Here is a 22,008-nt window from a genome sequence, read left to right on the forward strand (position 1 = left end):
GTTGTATTATCATTGCATTGTTAAAAGAATGAGAAATTAAATGTTTCTTACAATGTGGGTGATCAATTGTGAATCAACAAATATTGACCCAATATATTTCGCCATTTCTTCCAGCCTAAAAATCAACCAACAGTGATTTAAAAACAACAATTGGTTTATTTCACATCAATGGTTATGCAGTGAGATATAAATTGCCCCCAATTTTATTCACTGTTGCCAGCATACAAAACCACTTACACCAGTTTGCATTGATCTTAATGCACACGATAACTGCAAGCATTTAGAAAATTACTAAATACTATGCAATATCAACATTTAATAGAGAAAGGTAGCTTTAATTGTTGATGACATCGCAAACAATAAGCTTATGATTGAGCACCAACATGCTTAACATTTGTGTAGCTTTGGTCCCAATGCAATAATGCAGACATTACTGCCTCAATGCTTAACTAGCATGACTAAATTGTATTTTTTTTCTTTTAATCACATTATAGTGAATTTTCAGCACACTAAAATTATAATACTAATAATAATGTGCAATGATACAAATACCAATGAATAACAATTGAATGATTACCAATCTATATCATTACAATACCCTCCCCGCCTCAAATCACTGCACCTTATTGAATTAAATGATGACGTGACCCTGCTGCTGCTGCTCTATTTAAGACCGGGAGCAAGAGGAGAGCCTCACCATTCTGGCAAATCGCCCGATGAAGCTGGATGTAATTACCAGTGAAACGTCGTACTCAAATTTTAAATGATGTTGATTCGCTCTTCAACACACCGGTGGGCTAAAGAAGTGAATTATTTTGTCCTTTGCAAACGTGTCACATTTTTTACTGTTTGGCCGTGTCGGGTGGTGGAGGGTTACGACACATTAATAAAGAACGCGATCTAACCCAAAAGCCTTTATTATGAATACAAATTATACTACAAGGCATTCCAAGGATTTGCCTGCCATCTTGTCAGCTCTTATTCTGGCAGTCACTTGTGCTCTGTTACAGAATATTTTTTTGCCACGCTCAACCACTGTGCTTGCAATGCACCAAGTAATTGGCTTGCCACACACAGAGTTTGGGAACCTCTACACAGCGGTACTTACTCTGGGGGAACTTGGCCCAGCTGTACGAGCAGCACAGTGAACAGATGCAGCACCAGCTCAAACGCCTGGCTGCTAACAATGTCGGTCAGTTCCATCTGTGCACAGCAATTATTCATATTTGTACAAGGGCAAAATGAAGACAAACCCAATACAATTGTAAAATAAATCTGTCGGCCAAATATTTAAAGTCAAAAGCAATAAAAAGGAAATTCAAAAGAGCTATTATCTCTCGCTCAGCCCTCATCTGTTAACATGTAGAGGTAATTTTATATTGATATCACAATATGAGATTATTACGCACACAAAATTCACTCATTCTCGAATAGAGAAAACGACTCAAGAGGCAAGAGGAACCACAGGCAAACAGGAAGGCAGTCACGCGGTGAGCAAGCATCAACAACTGCACAAGCATTGCGGTTATTTATAGAATGTGCTATTGGCCAATTAACGAGTGTTTACAAATACAGTTTGTTATACAAATTATATTTAAAAATTACCGACCACCATGACAGATCTAAAAAAGAACAAAGTGTACGTTTTTAACTGTACATAGAAGTCAAATACATTGGGGATGCGTTCCTGACAGGTATGACGAATATCGAAATTACATAAATCAGAGCAATTTACAAGGTAGGTGGGAGGCGAAGGCTGAGGCGACAGATACGAGGAAGGACGATGCTGTCAGCGACGTAAGTGTGGGTTGAAGCGACACAAATAGGGTAGTGGTATTAATAAAGTGACGAAGTATTTGTGAAATGATGTAAAAGTGAGGGATGTAAATCAGGGTACTACTGTATTACATAAAAACATTTCCAAGTTATAAATAATCGAGTATTTTTAAACAAAGAGAGTCTAAAATTATCAAAGGAACTCAGCTGTTTAAGGGTACCTTTCCTTGCAGAATATGCAATGTGGAAATGAAGAATTTGGGTGTATCAGCCAGCACTTTACACATGGATCCACTCATTTGACAGCAAGAGTACAGCACCTAAGGAAGAGAGATCATAAAATATAAATGTAACACATTCTCCTACAAACTGTATTATGATCTAATAATTCACTGTGTAACAATTAAAAAAAATTGTTCCCGGGTAGTAATTGTTATTTCCTAATTGCTTATGCCTCAAAAGTACAGAAAATGGCTATAATACCCCACAAACTTTGCTTTTGTGACCAGGAAATCGATATTTTGAAATTTACCTATTTTCCAGAACATTCCAGATAGATTCAGTGCTGAGTAAACTTGGAGTAACTTCGAGAACATTTTAGAACTTTCCAGTAATATAAATAGTAGTATAAATACAGGGGCCTTAAGCCCACCAACTCAGTTTAGTTCCAGCTGCCCAAGTAGATAAATATCTGCATTTTTCTGAGATGGCATCAAGAGGCTGCAAGCATCCGACAGACGCATTTTGCTATGTCTGCGGCCAATTTATCAAGACAAGAGCGAAAAAGGACTCTGTGGAAGCAGCTGCTAAGATGTGTGAGGCCGACAAGGCATATTTCGGCATGCTTGTCAGGGATCAAGATAAACCCTGGGCACAATTTCACCTGCGAGCAATGCAAAAAAACTCTGGGAAGGTAAAATTGTTACTCGGAATTTAATGTTTTAAAATTTGTAAAAACGTTTTAAATTGTAAAAGTTTTAAATATTCAAATGTTTTAGAGTTTTCAATGTTATTGAAAAAATATATCATATATAAAAAATATTGTGAGAATCTCTTACACATCAGTCATGGGTGAAATAAATGTATTTTTGTAGGATGGTACAGAGGGGAAAAGAGAGCCATGAAGTTCGCTATCCTAAGAATTTGGTGGGATCCCACTGACCACTCAAGCAACTGCTAACTTCTGCATGGTGGACTCTTACAAACGTCGAACTGGCAAGAATGCACCTGCTATCACGTATCCGGACCTTCCTTCATCCATGGCCCCAGTGCCACACTGCCATGAGCTCCCCGTACCCACTCCTCCGGAGAGAGAGCAGCCGTCTTTAGAAGAGAGCAGCAAGTCAGAGAGCGAGGAAGACGTTGTAGATCCAGATGACAATATCAGAGGTGGAGCTGAGGAGACAAACCTATACTACCCCAACCAAAAATACCTCAACGACTTGATCAGAGATCTTGGTCTCACCAAGTCCAATGCCGAGCTTTTGATGTATAGGCTCAAGCAGCGGAACTTGTTGGATGAAAGTGTGCAAGTCGCAGATCAGAGGAAGTGTTACCAACCTTTTTGCAACTTCTTCACCAGTCAAGATGGGCTCTGCTTCTGCCACAATGTGACCAGTCTGTTAGAGGCAATCGGAATCGCCTGTAACCAGAACGATTGGCGCCTCTTCATTGACAGCTCACCCAGGAGTCTCAAAGCCGTGCTGCTCCATAATGGTAGCAAGTACCCGTCTCTTCCCCTGGCTCACTCAGTGCACCTCAAAGAGGATTACAACAGCATCAAGACATTGCTGGACACCTTGAAGTATGACGAGTACGGCTGGGAGATCAGTGGAGACTTAAAAATGGTGGAATTTCTGATGGGTCTCCAAGGCGGTTTAACCAAGTTTCCCTGCTATCTTTGCCTTTGGGACAGCAGGGACACCAAGGCGCACTACCACAGGCGGGAACTGGCCACAGCGGACCGAGTTCTCTGTGGGGAGTAACAACGTAATGTGGGAGCCACTGGTGGACCCCTGGAAGGTGCTGATGCCACCACTGCACATCAAATTGAGCCTCATGAAACAATTTTTCAGAGCTGTAGATAAGCAGTCGGCAGCCTTCAAGTACCTTCAAGACTTCTTCCCTAAGCTGTCTGAGGCAAAGGTCAAAGCCGGTGTCTTCGTCGGACCACAGATAAGTGCAATGAATTCCCCAAGAAGCTCACTAGTAAGGAGAAAGCTGCTTGGAACAGCTTTGTCGTAGTGGTTCTTGGCTTCCTGGGCAATCACAAGGTCGAAAACTACGTGGAGCTGGTTGAGACTCTGGTGAAGAACATTGGGCTGTAGGATGTCCCTCAAAGTCCATATCCTTGATGCCCATCTTGATGAATTCAAGAAGATCATGGGAGCGTACTCGGAGGAGCAAGGCCAGCACTTCCACCAGGATATACTGGACTTTTAACGCCGCTACCAAGGACAGTATAATGAGAACATGATGGGAGACTACATTTGGGGGCTGATTCGTGAAATTGATTTTCAGTGTAATCGTAAATCTCGAAAAACTACTCACTTCTAAATCTTTTGTAGTCATTTTTGTATTACTTTAGTATAAATATACATGTAAATTTTGATTCATATGTTTTTTTTTTCTGACTTTATGTGAACGAAAACACACATTCACCCGTTTTCTCACTGAAAATAGGCAAATTTCTAAATATCACTGTCCTGGTCACGAAAGCAAAGTTTGTGGGGAATAATAGCCATTTTCTATACTTTTTTAGGCATAAGCAATTAGGAAATAACACTTACTACGGAGGAACAAAAATTGTGTTACATAGTGATATATATAATGGACACCGATAGAAAATGGAGAGAAAAACAAGTGTCTTTTTCACACAAAATGAACAGAAGGATATCCAGAAGTCATCTTAAAATAACCATATCCTACGTAAAAATAATTGTCTGTGAATGAAACAAATAATTTGATATTAAATAATGTCCTAAATTCAACATTAGCATGTGATAAATCCAATTTCCATCTCATACAAATCATATGGAAATCTAACATCCTCTCTCTGGGTCTATCACCCTGGGTGGAATTGTACTTTAGAGGGTATTTATCAAAAGAGCAATTACAATGCTGGCAGTTTGGGATTGCACTAACCCGTAGAGCATTTGAGGCCTTCAGAGGATGGCTGAGGTCATTCACCAAGCCCTCTATCAGGTGATGCTGTGTTGGCTCCATCAGGCTCTCCACAATAAATTCTACCACCTGTTAAAGGAGATAGAAAAATACATGCATAAACATTGCTCAGGCAGCCTATATAAGTGACTGAAATACAATGACATGCAAATTCTAGAAGGGAAAAAAAGACTCTGACAGCATTGATTGATTATTACAGGGCTCATATAGGATGAATTATAAACGGAAACCATTATAAGACCACGTTGCCTCTATTGCCATCGACATATGCAATACAAATGTTTCATTTTGGACAGCATTTATTTAAAAGGTTGATTTAAAAAATAAGATGGTTAATAGGGTTTGATATATAATTTACTAAAATAATAGGTTTCGATTGTAACTAAATTCATAGCCATTAAACATATATTGCATTTGTATCCTTCACCAATTCTTTCCAAGTCACTGTTATCCATTTTTTAAGCCATTCAGAATAGTTGCGTAATAAAAACATTATTTGCCAAAAAACCACACATCTATATCCATTAAATACAACAAAGAATGTTGCAACCTATCAATCTAAAGCAGCACATTGTACAAGGGAATTTCGAAGGAATGCCCTACCTTGGTCTTGGCCACACAACATGGTTGGTTTTTAAGCGGAAAGTTCAGCAAAGCTGCCATAACAGCCATAAAGGCTCCAGAAACCTGGTCCAATCGAGCATGGGAAACTGCGGGTGCAGACAATTTATCACGTCACCACAACGTAGCCAAGACACGTATCAATACTACTGTAATATACGTTGCCCTGAAAGCAATTCATCCTACTTTTTTCCTTACATGACTTTTTATTGAACAGAAATAAAATGTTAGATATTCATTCATCGCAATGTCATGTCGTGAAACAAATGGCAAAAACCCTCTTTTCAACATGACAATGTCAGACCACAACAATACCAGGTCATACGTGGGTGTGCTGCCCTCGCTCGCTACTAGTTTAAATCTGGCAACCTCAGATTATTAATCTGATTGACCCTTTGAAGGATAGCCGAGAAGAATAGCATTTGCAAATTACACTGAATTTCGAATGTTGTTCACAAATGATTGCGATGCTCGTGAACCCTTTCACAGTGATGCAATTCTACCTGTGGTCACACTGTTAACACAAGTGCACAGAAAAGGATAGCGGCCTTGCTGAAAAAAGCCAGATAACCACATTCTAATGAATAACCAGTTAAGTAATTTTTTCATGTAATGAGAATACAAAGCATTTATGTTTGTGTATGCCTTATATTTTAATAATACCCCTCGCATTTAATAACAAATGCATTCTTACTGCCACTGTGTCAACTTGTGCTGTGAAAGTAGGCAATATACAAATTTTTATTCAAATATTAATCCTACAACAACAATGGTATTTTTCAATATTTGGTTTAAAACGTTTTTAATGAAGTGGTTGCATTGTAAAATACTAATAATATTTAGCATTCAAACTGCTGTTTATTGGAGAGTTGGTTTGCGATTCTTTGGAATGCGTATATGTTTGTGTATATATTATATCTGTGTAAAATGGCAAACCTATTTTTTTCTGCACAACTGGTTGAGTTCGAGTACCATACAGCAGAATCTGAATGAGAGCGGAGTTGTTGGAAAGCAAACTGGAGTAAAAATCTGCAGACACGGGTGATGAGTTTGCATCCATACCCTCGCACAGGTACACCAGGCACTATGTGTAGGGAGAAAAAAAATCAACAAAGGTTTCAGAATTAGACGGGCAATTTTACTTACTGAATTACCTGCATTGTATTAGCCTATACCCTATGCCCTTGAGTCTTCAATTGAGTCAAGAGAATAATTATAGAGAAAGTCAATATAGATGCCTTTAAATCTATGTGACAGCAAAGAAAAGGCATATATCATATACAATTACAGAGTAGAAATATTCGTACTAGCATGGCTTGTTCTGTGAGGCGAAGATCAGTGTCGATAGACTGATTCATCAGCTTCTGCAATATTTTAATGTACTCTTCAGCAGACTTTCCAAATCTCTCATAACTGCAACATAAGAGGATATCACGGAGGTTGAGGGAAAACAAAACAAGTTAACGATTGCAAATACAGCTTTAAATGTGCAAAATTAGCGAGAGAAAATCTTTCTCCTTGACAAATCGAAAATAAGACATACAAAAATAGTATTCGTATTATCAACAAAGCATTTAACATACTTTAAAGATACTTTAATAGTACTTTGAGTCTCCAACAAATACATGATTAACAAAAAACAATACTAAAGTAAAAATTACGTTTCGATTTAAAAAAAAATTACGCCACAAACAGTTTACAATAAATGGAGTTCCTTCCAAATGACATGTTGCAAAAAAGGTTGAAGTGATATGATATTTTTTTAAACGGCTTACCTCTCTGAACATATATTTGGATTAGTGTTGAAATCACTGGCAAAGTAAGCAATGAGTAATGCGATTAGGTCTAACAGGACAGCTAGACACCAGGGTTGCTGGAAGATGATAGAAAACCATACATGAACAAATGCACAAATACAACACACGCATAATGCTCTTTTAATACTGCATGCATAAAACGGCAATTTATTTCTTGGATGTTGCAAGAGTTTAGATTGTTCACGTAAACACTGTATTTAAACATCGTAATTGTTTAGGGATAGGATATGACATTGTTGCAAGAGCAGCAGGCATCTAATCATGAAATTAGTTCATATAATCACAGGGTCAATGAAGGCATCAATTTCTCTGGGATTTACGAAAATAGCATCATGCCGTCCATCACGACTGCATAGCGAGTTACGTAAAAGCTGAAAGTGAAGATGCATTATGTACTTGTCGCACACTTGTACTGGCCAAGATCTGCTCCAGCAGCATGAGGGAGTGATGTGGAAGCTCGAGAGAGCAACAGAATGTGTACAGCAGCTCTGAGTCACACTTAGTGGCTAACAGGTTTGTAATGACATGGAGCACAGGACGCAGTCTGGATGCTCCCTCCAGCATACCATCTAAAACCTGAACACAAGCCAGCACAAATAATAAAAAATACAAAATTAATTTATGCACGTTTATATCTACTGCCTAATACGCCGTTACCTCGTTATTGCATACTGAGATTCATGCTGATATTCTAATTGTAATGCATTGTTGATGCTAACATGATGTAATAAACAAAGGTAAGGGCATAGTGAAATTAGTACAGTAAATATATTGTTTATATGTTAGTAGTAAAATCACCATCTGTATGTATCCAATATTTCTAAATATTTTTTGAAGTAAAACGTGACAGATATGATCTGCATAGACGCTTGAAAACAAAAGCACATATATGGAACTAAATAATAATGTAATGTTACTATTATGAACAGAGCTAACACAAATAAATAACAGCTCAACAAACTAATACACGTGTTTACAGTTCCACACTGCCCACCAGGGATTATTTGTCTGTCTGTCTGTCGTGCATAGCCACGCCCTCGATTTGTATTTCATAGAGCGCTTCGGGCGGACTCAGCACCACGTGACGCGCCGCCCCACGCAGCTTGCGCCGCATGACACGAATCGCACAAATGCGCTGTCCAACCAAGTTCCTACCTGCCCACTCCGAAGGAACGTGTTAAATTACCTGAGTGGATGAGTCTCTCAGCCTGGCTCGAATGCGAGTCAAAAACTCAGCATCTGACAAAAGTGTCATGGGAGTGGTCAACTGTAGGTTGGTAGGATCCGTCGCTTCAATGAAATGCTGCCACTCGTCATCGCTGTCCATCTCCTGCGAAAACAGTAATTATTATAAGCACCTTTGTCCAAGAAGACAATAAGATACAAGAGACTGTGTGAAGAAATTTAAAAAATGTAGTGGAATATCCACTTTCTAGGTCTTTGCTTATTAAGCTCATATCTGTATTGTGTAAAGCAAAACCGTGCAATCCAAATAAAAACATAGCTTTAACGTATGAATCACATAAAGTGTGATTCAATGTTATTGAATAATATTACACCACTGACTTGTTCACATGGATGTAGGATGTTTCACTATTTAAAATGGTCATATTAAACTGTGATGCCTATGGCATTATTAACATACTCCAATGTCAACATAGTAGGGGTCATAATAGGTCCTTACAAACATTACCTCAATGGGGTCAATGTTATTTTGAGCCATCCAGCCGTCCAAAAACAATATATTCAAGGTGTTTCACACTGGGCCCAATCAAATTCAATTACCATCAACCAGGACTCAGCACACTGATTAATATGTATGTGAGAAAAAAACGAAAGTGGACTGAACATGATTTTTGCCAATTGGTATAGTACCACAACTACAAGTCTGTGCACACAAAGCAATAATGTCATAGCTTAATTTAAAACAAAGCTCTAAATGGTCCCAATATTCGTGATTTTGCACAACATTGTGAAGGACAAGTGCTGTGTTTGTGGCCGATGGATTGGCACAAGACAACCTTATGTTTATTTTGAATCCATAAATTAATGTATTAATTGTATAACATATAAGTGTGTTGCGTCGTATAACCACGCGGAGACGGAACTTCTTATAAGGGCTTTCGCCGTTTATTAACACAGTTTAAACACTCGGCTCACACCAGGGGTAGGTGTTCTCTATACTCGGTCCTTCCCATGGAACCCCAAGCTCAACTCGTCCTAACCTCGGCTATCCCTTTGACTCTCTCACTCGGGCCGGGACGGGGGTTCATTCAACACCGCCCGGCCGAGGAAAGAAGAGCCCCACTCACTCTCAGCCGATTCTCACAGACTCCTTCGAGCCCTACTCTCGGCTATCTCTTCGGTTCTCCCACTCGTCGACCCCGGACGGCGGTTCAGCCAACACCGTCCGGTCACGAGCGGGAGAGACCTCCTTCAGCCGACTCACACTCCGGGCTCCCACAACGACCACGCCTTCGTCACGGGGTCCCCCTTAAGTACCCCTCGGGCGGCTCCTCCCCTTCACTCGGACCCGCCCCTGTTCTCGAAGGTGTCTCCTTACAGCGCCCATGACATGACGTCATCACACTACTCTTCTACAAGTGCATTGGTGTAATATGTTAGGCCTACTACACAAACAAATATAACTTGTACGTGTTTAATAGGTTATGCTATGGAGATGCACATTATGTAAAATTCTCAATAAATGTTTGCATTACGAATAAGGAAAAAAAAAGCAAGTGTAACAAAGCTCTGCTTGTAACCGTGTACCTCATTGTCAAGGTCTACATTGTCGATGCTTCCGTTGGCACGTCCTGGCACGGCGCTGGGGTTCTGCCGCGTTAGGGTACGGCTTCCGACCTCCACCTCTGGAAATTCTTTTGCGTAATCAGCACCAATTCGATCTACCCTAGAAAAAAAAAGCGATTCATACTTTTTACATGACTATCTTTGAAAACAGATATTACACTTTTTTGCATGATCATCTTTCAAACAGAGATATCTTTGCAAATTTGCAAGTTAAAAATAACAAGATTTTACATTTGAAACTGCAAAGCATAATGACTGTTGAATATAAATGAATTTGTCTGGATTTCACTTTTGGCAAGCACACTAGAATTGTTTTTAAATCGTTTAAACACTGCTGATGATTCAAAATGTTAACCAAAAATAAATATTTATTCTGGAAACAAAACTTCTCAAAAGAATACCAATGTGTGCACTTACTTTGGTGTGGGTGGCCTATTTTCCATTTGCCAATCATCCTTTCTTGCATCACCAACCTGCTTCACAGCTAAAGTGGCAGCAGAACTTACAGCTTGTTTGGCCATTGATTTATGTTTAGAGGCTAATGCACTGTGTGAAGAAGCCTTTTCCTCCAAAACACCTCGTTGTCTTTGAGGTGCGTTTCCACATTGATTATCTTTTTCCTGCTATTAGCATTGAAAAGAAAAAATAAGTGTAACCATCAATTTCTTGAAATGATAACATTTTTCAAAAGTAACCATTTGGGTTGAGAAATGCATCCTAATTTAACCACCTTGTTCTTTGCTACTTCTGCCATCTTTTGCCGTGCCTTGCGTAGAATCTTTGACTGCCCACTGGTAGGTGCCAGTTCTGCTGCCTGTTTTTCTTTTTGTGCCTGAAGTTCAGGGCTGAGGTCCTCCGTCAGTGGATTTGTTTCCTCGGCAGAGACGTCATCCAACACTGCAATTTGATCAAACTTTAGTAAGAAAATGTTTGTCACATTAAGCATATACTCAATTCCACACTCATAAGGGATACTTTATGGTGGTAGTGGAGAATAAAATAATATTGAATGGATAACCTTGAACTTAGGTGAGCAATTGCCACTGAAATTATTATAAATTCTTTGTTAGACCATGCAGTACGATGAGGTACGAGCTGCATGCAAGATGCTGTGTGGTATGATAAGTGCATGCGACTTCTTTATAGAGCTGTATGCAGCCCACTGGATGTATAAGTTGCCTTAAAAGAAATATGTGGAGCAAGGATCCATGCAAAATCCTCGTGGATCAGGGCTGCATTAAGTTGCCGTCGGGCCGCCGCATGGCTTTCTTGTCATCACCAACTTTGTTTCGCACAGTGAACGTTTCGGTCCCTGCCATGGCAAACCAAACGGTTAAATTTCTCTCCGGGGCGCAGATGCTGATCCCCTTGCGGTTTAAAAAGCACCTAGATTGCAAAACGGCTTCGCACGGGTTGTTGATGGTTCCCTCCACCAGGGCGGTTTCACACACAAAATTTGGTTTATGCGCAGACTTTGGTTGCAACCTTTTATTCAGGTCCTGAATGTCGGTCCAGACACGTCGGTGATTCAAGAGGGCACTGTCTTAGCTCATGCGTCGGCCGCAGGTGACGTTTATAAAAACGGTGGGAATATAGGTGTTTCAGCGGCTGCGGGGCAGGGTGAGGACGTTGACGAGGCATGGGTAAACACGCTCTGTTCCGAGAGCAAGGACCTGTCTGAAACACAGAGGCTCGAGCTGCGTGCGCTCTTATCGGAATTTGGCGATGTATTTAGTAAATCCAAATTCGACATTGGCTGCACGCCTTTATTGCACCATCACATTGACACGGGAAATTCGGGCCCTATTCGTCAAAACCCGTACCGCCTGAGTCCCGCGGAGAAGGACCATGTGCGCTGCGCGGTGGATGAAATACTGGCCGCAGACATTATCGCTCCCTCCAACAGTCCATGGGGTGCGCCCATCGTTCTTGTAAAGAAACAGGACGGTAGTTTGAGGTTCTGCGTGGACTTCCGTAGACTCAACAAAGTCTCTGTGGCGGATGTGTACCCGCTCCCGCGGACGGATGACTCGTTAGACGCGTTGTCAGGGGCGCGGTTTTTCTCCACGCTGGATTTGATGTCGGGATTTTGGCAGTTGCCCATAGATGACAGCTCTTGGCCAAAGACTGCATTGCACACGCTCCAGGGTCTTTTTGAGTTCGATCGGCTCCCGATAGGATTGCACTCAGCCCCAATCACATTCCAACGGCTGATGGAGCTAGTGCTAGCGGGCCTACAATGGAATGCGTGTTTGATTTATCTCAACGATGTCATCGTGTTTGGACGCACGTTCGAAGAGCACCTTCAGAGGTGGCAGGCTGTTTTCCCCAAATTCGGGCTGCTAACTTGAAGTTTAAGCCGCAGAAGTGCTGCAGAGATCGGTCAAATACCTGCAGAGATCGGTCAAATACCTAGGCCATATCGTCGTCAAATCCGGGATTTCGACGGACCCTGACAAAACTGCGTGCGTTCGCATGTGGCCAACCCCCAAGTCGGCGGGTGAGGTACGTAGTTTTGTCGGGTTTGCCTCTTATTACCGACGCTTCATCCCCGGGTTCGCCACGATCGCAAAGCCGCTCCATGTCCTCACGGCCATAAGCCAGAAATTTCGGTGGGGGGCGGAGGAGGCCGCGTTTGCCGCGCTGCGCAAAAGCCTGGTCAACGCGCCTCCCCTTTGGTACCCCAATTTTTCTTTGCCTTTCGTCCTTGAGACTGACGCTGGCAATACTGGTATTGGCGCCATTTTGTCACAGATGTTGGACGGAGTAAAGCGTGTGGTCGCATACGGCAGTAGGGTGTTTTCTACGGCCGAGCAACACTATCGCGTTACGCGCCATGAGTTTCTGGCGATTGTTTATTTGTTCAGCAGTACCGGCCATACCTCTGTAGTGACATAAGAGGGGAGGGGCTGCTGGGGGCTCTGGGACCCTAGGCAGATAAGCCGTCGGCGCCAGGCGCTAGGATCCCAGGCAACCCAGACGCTTAAGCCCCTTGGCGCCACCAACGGGGGGGGGGGGCTGTGTGTGCTCTGTGGGATATCTGGGGGCGCACACAACCCCACCCCTCGTGGGGGACAAGGCATAAAAGGGCAGCTCCCTGGCCGATCAGGGCCAGTTGTAGCTCAAGACCCAAGACCAGCCATCTTAGGACCCTGGACCCCCTCGTCCCGCTTGTTCTTGTAAGGGCAGGGACGCTGTGAGGGCCAGTGGTGGGACTCTGGAACTCCCGGCTCTACGTCCTTGTAAGGGCGAGGAAGCCAGAGTCCAGACCCGCACCTTGGCTCAGTCGGGTTAGATAGCCTCCCCTAGGGTAGTTGTAGCCGGAGGACCAGAGCGTAGCCCGAGTAGTGTATCTAAGCTGTGTACCTAGGCTGTAATGAGGACTGAATGGAGTGTTGTATTGTAATAAAGAAGTTACCTCTACAAGTGTCTCCGGAACCCATTACACCTCTATGGGTGGAAATTCCAGGTGCGATCAGACCACGCAGCCTTGCAGTACACACTGCGTGTTGAGCAGCCGTCCGGCCAGCTGTCCCATTGGCTCGAGGTCTTTCAGGACTATGCATTTGAAGTCTCGTATAGAAAGGGCGTCCGCCACTCGAATGCTGACGCATTGTCACGTCTGCCAACCGGTGAAGAGTGCGCGTGTACATCGGGGGCGGGACAGTGCAAACCCGCCAATTCAGCTCCGCCCCGAGAGATCGTCGCTGCGGCCGATGTCACGCACACGGACACAGCTGACACATGTGACCACACGCTCGGTCTCTCCAACTCCGAGTGGGGGTGACTCCAGGCCGAGGACGCCTCATTGTTAGCCATCAGACGCCGGGTTCGTGACTCCGCAGAGGGTGACAATTGACGACCGTTAGCCACAGTCATTCTGAGAGGGGGCCTCCTCATGCGCTGGGACGCATAATTACTAAAGTATAACGTCGTAGTTTGCACCATCCTGCGGGGGAGGTTGGCTTAGGCAACGCATGGACGTCTTACGCATTTCAGGGGTCGCAAAAACCCTGTCCACCCACCGCCTGAATTTCTTATGGCCCCGCATGACGGCGGACGTCCAAAATGTGCTTAGAGGATGCACTGCATGTGCCGAAATTGGCATGCCCCTCTCTCCAATCCATTCATGTATCGTGGATGAATGAACTCGTCGCGCTCGATATGCTGGGTCTGTTTCCCGCCAACCAGCGGGGTAACAAGTATCTGCTCGTGGGGGTAGTGTATCTTTCTTGGTGGGCGATGGCCTGGCCGGTGCCGGACCAGTCGGCAGCCATCATTACGGATGCCTTTCTCCACGGGTACGTTCTGAATAAGGGGGCTCCAGAACGACTCCTTACGGACCAGGGCAGAAATGTTTCGTCAAAACTACTTAAGGAGGTGTGTGACCTATTGGGCACTAAAAAGATCCGCACCTCACCCTATAATCCGCAGACCGATGGCATGGTGGAGCGCCTACATAGGACGTTCACATCCATGCTATGCCATCAGGTTAACGAACAGACCGACTAGGACTTGCATGTTCCAGGGGTCCTGGCCGCATATAGATTTTCCCCCCATGCGTCCACAGGCTACTCGCCTTTTTTTCTTATGTATGGAAGGGAGAAAGATTCGCCCATTGACACACAGCTAAATCCGGATCTGGCTCAAAAGAAACTTCCCAACTCCGTACGGGTTCCCCTAGAGCGCCTATCGGAGGCTAGGGAGGCCTCCCATTGGAACTCGGCCTTGAAGCAAGCTGCCAACGAGCGGCAGGTGGGTGCCTGGGAGACTGGGACCAAATGGGCAGTTGGGGATAGAGCGTGGCTTCATTGGCCCCAGGTTCCCGTAGGGATGTCCCCTAAGCTCTACAAACCATGGCGGGGGCCTGTGGAGATCGTCGAGGTAAAAAGCCCACAAAGCGTCCGCATACAATTCGGTCGAAGGCGCTAGTTTGTTCATGCGTCGCGCCTCAAACCGTTTTGTCCGCCGGACAAAGCTCATTCATCATCTCAAATCCCTGGGGGCTGTGTGTCCGGTGTGCCCGACGAGCCGGGGCGTGCGTCCACAGGAACGATGCCTCAGAGATGCTTCGCCTCTTCTCCCTCAGGGTCCCAGCTACTGAGGTCTGGGGAGCCGCCGAACTTGTTGCCGGTTTCGGCGCAAGTCAGGGGCGGACAACCATTGTCGGGTCTTTCCTCTCTGGTCGAGCGGCCTCTTCCTTCGCCACCTGGAGAGGGGCCGCGGGCCTCGGGCCTTGGGCCTCGGGCCAGCCTTGTCACACGCGCTTGAAAACTGGCCGCTTTCGTTAACTCTCGCCAGCACGCCGCCATTCACGCACACCATCGGTTGGCAGTCTCGCTCGCGAGCCGGGGGGAAGCCGGGGGCGGACCCGGCCCCATCCTGTGCTCGTGGGGGGGGGGGGGAAGGCATGTGTATGGCGGTGGGACAGGACTGGCTGCCGGGGGGGATTGATCACCCCTTGAGATTGCCGTCCCTTCTTCTTTATCTCATGGCTCTTGTTTTGTGTCGTTGGGGCGCGTCGGTCGGGGTTATTGTTACACTTACCGTTCACGTTACATTGGAGGCCGCGCCTTGCTGTGAAATTGGCTGTGAGACTAGGAGGTTTTTTTTTGGGTTGTTGGAAATTTTTCTCCTCTGCTCTTTCCATTTGGGGTTTCACAGCCGGGTCGGCTGAAATTTTGTAAAGGGGGGGGGGGGGGTAATGTAGAGACTCAGTCAGATGTCTCTGTGGGTCGCGCCAGCCAGTGCTAGAGGAGTGCCGGGTGCCCCGATTGGACGAGCTAAGGGCACGTGGCCGGAAGCGGTGCCCGATTGGAGGAGTCAAGCGCACGTGACCTGAAGCGGTGTCCTCGATTGGAGGAGTTAAGGACACGTGGCCGGAAGCGGGGGCGCCGTCCTTGATACAGCAAGGGAGGGGGATTCAGGGCTCGTTCAGGGATCAAGCTAGTTAACACACATAGTGAGCAGCATAGGGAAGTTAGCCACACTTAGCAACAGAATCCGGTGTATAGTGAATTGTTTAATAAACGCGTTGCCTCCAACAACAGTGTGTGTGCGCCTCAGTTGACATACACTACACTTGCACCAAAGCTGGTGAACTGCCAGACCCGCTCTTTGAGGTATGGGCCCGAGTTTATAATCAATTCAAAATATATGTATTTGGAGAAAATTCCCCAAGTTATATGACAACACTAATAGCAATTACGTGAATAGAAAATTCAAATGCAGTTTTAAGTATATATATTTTAGTTAATTAAATACCTCTACAGTGTTTTCTATGCAGTATTTACAATTCTTAGACCAATGAGTTGACCAGTTTCCTACATCATATCGCATGTATTATGTATGATATTATGTATTACTTGTGGGCAGCCTCTCCTATGGACGGGGTGGCGTGACACTCGCCTGAACCCTCGTCAGACTTACCAGTTTAAACTAATATAGTAGCAAGCTAGTTGATTTTCAATAGCTCCCCATAAGCACAATCACCTCTTCCCAATGGAACACACCTATCGGTTTGTATGATTTTGAAATGTGGTTGTGGGGATTACATCATATGCCGCACTCTTAAAAATGGCAGAGTGGATAAGTAGTATTGGGGCCAATAAGTCGACTTATGATGGAAAAGGTAATAGCGTTTTATAATACAACTAACTTGCTGAATCTATAGATCATAGAGCACCTCATTCAGTTAATATGGTGGAGTGATATAGGATATTTTTTCCAGACAAAGACCAACACTTGCATACAAACATACAGATTTGGCTCTTATTATACAGAATGTTTTCTAAAGCATGACTTGGCACTATGAGACCATCTCCACCACTTGTAATTGACCTTGATATTATGTTTTGCATGCAGTATATTGCATGCAGCATTCATTCTGTACCGTATGGCAAAGCAGGGTGAGTTACATGCAAATAGAGAAAGGGACATCACACACATCACAATGCATGCAGTTACCGATTCCTGTCCCTGCAACATATAATAAGGCTTTGCGGTTATTTCTGACCGAAGTTTAATTATTGCTCATCTCAAACTGTTCAACTAAAGTATTAGGAAATGTTTAATTTACTTCACAATAAACAAGTCCCTCATCTTATTCGCAAAAAATGTAAGCAGCAACCATACCAATAACTTTTCCAGCCACAAATGGGTGGTGAAGGAGTGCTGGCCAGGAAAGACGTAATTTCGGTTCCTTTGTCAGCAATCCTTGCAAGAAGTTCTGAAACAAACATTTAAGTGAATATTGTAAAACCAATGCTATTAAAGCACGCCAATGTTTTTTAGCAACATGTGCCCTCTATACCACAGTGCCCAGATTCATTCAAAACATGATTTTAGAGTAAAAAATAACTTACCCTGAACTCTGCGCTCATGTTCTTAGGCCACTTGACAGGATCTTTGATGATGAGGCTGACCAGTTGAAAAATGCTGTTGGTGTAGAATGGTGGCGTGCCAACAAAGAGCTCGTAGAGGATACAACCCATGGACCAAAGGTCAGCTGTATGGTCATATGGCTTCTCCTCCACCAACTCAGGAGACATGTACAATGGCGTTCCTTTAATGGAGGTCAGTACAAGGGTATTGATGCTCATGGCCCGGGCAAACCTGCCAAAACAGCAGAAACAGGTAAGATGAAATCTTTTTTCAATAACATGTCAGACCTCTCCAAAAAAATTGCTCAGATGCCATAAATGATCCATGAGCACTCTTGAGACTCCGAGTCTCTTAAGCCCTTCTGCAATAAATCAGGTAAGCACCAAGGAAACAGTGAGGCGGTGTGTGTGTATCATGCCTTTCATCCCGATTGATATTCTGACTGACATGGATCACTTTTTATAAAAGTATTCTAAAGTGTTATTTGCCTTTGTCATTACGAGTAATATATGCTGTCTGTAAAGACCTGTACGTTTAATATGTCAAAAACTAAACTTTAAACAAAATGCTAGACTGTATACATAAATGTACAGTAATAGTCAAAAGTATATATTCTAGAAACACAGATGGCCACATAAATGTAGTGAAAGTTTTAATACTGACCCAAAATCACAGAGCTTGACAACCCCTCCTTTTCCGAGCAGTATGTTTTGAGGCTTCATGTCCCGATGAAGGATGCGATGAGAGTGTAGATAATATAATGCAGAGACCAGCTGACATGCAATCTCACGGACCTGCAAAATTAACTTGTATCATTAGGTCATCGAGACCATAACCAATGTGCAGTGCCAATACATAATTCCCGTGATATTAGCATTACGACACTGATATTACCTGCTCTTCAGGAAGGTTTCCATCATCTTCCAAGATCTGAAATAGCTCTCCTTCTGCATAATCCGTTACAACCACCACCTACAGGAAACATACCATGCCAATGTACAATCACAACTTTTTCGGTCTCTGTCACACAACCATCACATACTTGTGTTGTGGCAGTTTTTTTGTAATACACATCTACTTCATAAAAAAATGCACTGCTATACATCGATCAGGTATTTTTCATGACAATTGTAAGAAGCCACTTTTACAGCAGCAACAAAAAGCGTTTATAAAAAGCCAAGGTGTCAATCACCACTTCCTCCAGTATGAACGAGAAAAACTAATTACAAAAATCTAACCTTAAAACAAAAACCACTGGTTGCTAATTTATTTGTAAAGCACAGATGTTGGTTGCATAATGCTGGCACAAAGAAGCAAATGCACACCCAGTGTGAAAATGCAATTATGCACTTGTTTTAAATTCTAATTTTGTATCCAAAGCAATGTTTGAGATATACCCAGATTATTATCTAGTCTCTGCACAACGGCGAAATAAACACTTTGACCAAAATTGCACTTTTGTTGTTGGGATTTGGTCAAAAACTAAATTTATTTGGTTTCAACTTTTCTGATTAGTTCTAAAGTAGTATAAACACAGCCATTTGTGCAAACAATTATCACATATCCCATTTAAAAACACTGTCTTGAACACTAGTGGTGAATCGTTTCTGTTATTATCAAGACAAAAAGTGGGTTCCACTGCATTTACCTCCTTATCAGTCTCAAAGCTGTCCAGCATCTGGACGATGTTCGGATGTTGAAGGCCTCGCATGATATCAATTTCTCGACGCAGGTTTCTCAGCTCCTTGTCTGAGCGACCAACCTTTGGGATGAACTTGAGGGCTACAACCTGAAATATTAAGAGTGTTTGCCTTACTGATCAAATACTACACAGCTTGAAACGTTATAAATCAAATGTGTTGCGTGACAAACTGGAATTCAAGGTCAGAGAAAAGCATAAACTTTGTTGTAAATTGTTAAAATGCAGTTCAGGTTTTTTTCTATCTGAAACAAACGCCATGTTTGATTCATAATTATAACCCTGGGTCATTCAAAATTACTTACTTGGCCAGTATATCTTTTTCTTCCCTTGTAAACCTTCCCAAATGATCCCTCTCCAATCATCTCCAGCACGTGGTACTTTTCCATGGTCCTTGGCCAGAAGTGCTCCCAGGTTTGTGAATTACTGCTGTTCTTGAAAAGGTGCCGCTGTGATGTACTTCACACGATTGCGCGAAGGAAGTTTGCTTTCTGAAGATGAGACATCACAGTACCCGTGCCTGCATGAACAGTGCCTGCAGGGATCAACAAAGCTCATTTATGATTTTAAAAGACAGCCACCGATGTGATTTTGAGTATCAATTAACTTGATAACTTTTCCAGTTATATTTAACTTGTATACGTTGTAATAAAGTTGAGAGATACATCGTAGTTGATTATTTAGTTTAGATCGCACAAGTGAACTTGAAAGGTGCATTGAGAAGTGTTGATGCTCCTGCCGATACTCCTGCTGTTATGGAGTGACTCATGCTGCCAGCTATAGCAGCAAAGTTTGGTCGTGCACGTTATGTATATCGTTTATTGTTAAATTTGAATCACAGTTCCTATGATCACCGTTACATTGTTTTTATAGCTTTATTTTTGTGATTTCGAAAACGCATGGTTAAGCCATGTTTGTTGAAGTACGGAGTTAGCCTAACTTCATCTAAATTGTCTTATGGTTATTATTAGACTTGCGTCCCATTGGGATTTTTGCACACAGCGCTGATATACGGTGCTTTTTTCTGGAAGATTTTACTGTTTTTTCCTGGATGTTTCTGTTGCGCGTCGTCACTTTAAGATGTTCTTTGTTCATGTTTTGTTTGTTGCGGTTGCACCCGAGTCAAGTGCCCCATGGCTCACAGGGCTATACCTAATCAATTAAACTGAAGTAAATGCAAATGGTGTGTCATAAAACCCTCATTCGTCTGACATGACCGAAAGCCTTCGTATTATATTTGACAAATGAAACTAAAACCGTTTTCTTGTGTGAAGTATGTGCAATATCTTTATTCGTTTACTAAATCTGCACCATGTATCCTTGCGAATGCTGTACATTTCTCCTTCAAAGCGTTATTGTGGTGACACTCAGAATGGTTGACAAAGGCGCAAGGAGAGATTGTGATGGGCGACATTTGTCAGCCGAACACTCGAACCACAGCACGATATCGTGCTGTGCTACACACAGCAGTATTAGATCAATCCAGTACAGCTGATTAAATCGGGATCGTATACAGCAGTTTACATTTTTTCCCTTGATTTTTTTGTACACATTTACCGGGCGACATTCTCCAAATCGCGTGGATTTGTGCACGTATCCTTAGGCTAATATGCATGCGATAATACAATAATGTTGTTGTCAGTAACCGCTTGATTTAACACGGCTTGCAAACGCCACACCGTGCAAAATTGTTGCACGTGGGCTATGAGACTCAAACCACGGTCGTCTAGACAACGCTAAGAGGGCCATCAACGGCAGCAGCAGAGTTCGTATGGGCGACAGCTTGGGGCCTCAATAAAATAATATAAAACAATAAAAATTTTCACGACGTTTCGACTGCAACACAAGTAATCGTCATCAGGTGTGAAATCCACAGCAAGAAAATTTGATTATTTCCCTTCTACGTGACTTTACCGAAAGCTTGGGGCCTCGTTTATAATAAAACGTTCGTACATGGAATCTATACGTACACAACATGTGGCCATACACACACTCTCTCTATAGACGACACACTATATTCACACATCTGATATAATAACGCAGTCAAGACACCTTTAGAGAGCTCCGCTTCGTTGTGCAAGGCTCGCAGAAACAGACCAAAGCACCTTCGTAATTAGTACGTCCCCATTGCCTGATGACCACAGGCCACACACACACATCGAGGCACCTTGATGACCCTCCTGTGAGAGTTCAAGACACGTTCACAAGCCTCAGGGTTCAATGTCACATTTGCTACGACTCGGGGGCAAGAACTGGAAGCCGCGTCGTCCTCGCGGCTATCGCCTCACGAGTACAGAACCGAAGGCAACTTTTGCCGTCCCCCCTTCTCCCAAAGATATCGCTGTTAATGGCACGAGGCTCGATAATTATCGTAGCGATAGGCTGGGGGGGGGTGTTGGTGACCACTCGAGGCGCGAGAACGACACCGGCGAGACAAACGCAGCGCGAATCACCCCACCACACACCTCTCGCGATCACAATCATCAGCGCGACTTCTCTTCTAACGGTGTTAATTAGCAGTGTAATGTACAAATGTGTGTGTGTGGCAGCGCTGAGGGGTTATGTTAGGGGTTAGCGGGGAAGAGATGTTCACCGATGCTCTCCGAAGCGGCGGCCGCGAGTTTCCTTCCCCTCCCCCCACGCGCCAATGGCGAAGAATCGCCGCCAAAACCATAGGTGTCCGAGGAGCGCCTGTCAAGATTTTTTTTATTTTTAATA

The 22,008-nt window shown here is 43.5% G+C and overlaps 1 protein-coding gene across 4 annotated transcripts in view; it reads right to left on the reverse strand.

Annotated features, from left to right (window-relative positions):
* The window catches only part of STK36 (serine/threonine kinase 36), a 34,461-nt gene extending 12,507 nt beyond the window's left edge, over positions 1 to 21,954 (reverse strand). The window contains exons 1-20 of one of the 4 annotated variants that reach the window (XM_078595360.1): positions 21,884 to 21,954; positions 19,596 to 19,825; positions 19,240 to 19,380; positions 18,486 to 18,563; positions 18,255 to 18,385; positions 17,573 to 17,822; positions 17,343 to 17,436; positions 10,939 to 11,105; positions 10,626 to 10,828; positions 10,170 to 10,308; positions 8,584 to 8,727; positions 7,794 to 7,973; positions 7,356 to 7,453; positions 6,888 to 6,993; positions 6,517 to 6,664; positions 5,563 to 5,669; positions 4,921 to 5,028; positions 1,998 to 2,096; positions 1,109 to 1,203; positions 52 to 115 (exon numbers count right to left, since the gene is read on the reverse strand). In XM_078595360.1, coding sequence (XP_078451486.1) covers positions 52 to 115; positions 1,109 to 1,203; positions 1,998 to 2,096; positions 4,921 to 5,028; positions 5,563 to 5,669; positions 6,517 to 6,664; positions 6,888 to 6,993; positions 7,356 to 7,453; positions 7,794 to 7,973; positions 8,584 to 8,727; positions 10,170 to 10,308; positions 10,626 to 10,828; positions 10,939 to 11,105; positions 17,343 to 17,436; positions 17,573 to 17,822; positions 18,255 to 18,385; positions 18,486 to 18,563; positions 19,240 to 19,380; positions 19,596 to 19,679 — 2,436 coding nt within the window. In that variant the 5' untranslated portion in view covers positions 19,680 to 19,825; positions 21,884 to 21,954. Of the gene's footprint in view, positions 1 to 51; positions 116 to 1,108; positions 1,204 to 1,997; positions 2,097 to 4,920; positions 5,029 to 5,562; positions 5,670 to 6,516; positions 6,665 to 6,887; positions 6,994 to 7,355; positions 7,454 to 7,793; positions 7,974 to 8,583; positions 8,728 to 10,169; positions 10,309 to 10,625; positions 10,832 to 10,938; positions 11,106 to 17,342; positions 17,437 to 17,572; positions 17,823 to 18,254; positions 18,386 to 18,485; positions 18,564 to 19,239; positions 19,381 to 19,595; positions 19,826 to 21,755 lie in introns of all 4 variants that reach the window. The other 3 variants (XM_078595357.1, XM_078595358.1, XM_078595359.1) reach the window with 3 other exon arrangements.
* Between the last annotated feature and the right edge of the window lie 54 nt (positions 21,955 to 22,008).

This window comes from Lampetra planeri, chromosome 6 (assembly GCF_965212315.1).
Source record: "Lampetra planeri chromosome 6, kcLamPlan1.2.h2, whole genome shotgun sequence".
Classification (NCBI taxonomy): Eukaryota; Metazoa; Chordata; class Hyperoartia; order Petromyzontiformes; family Petromyzontidae; genus Lampetra; species Lampetra planeri.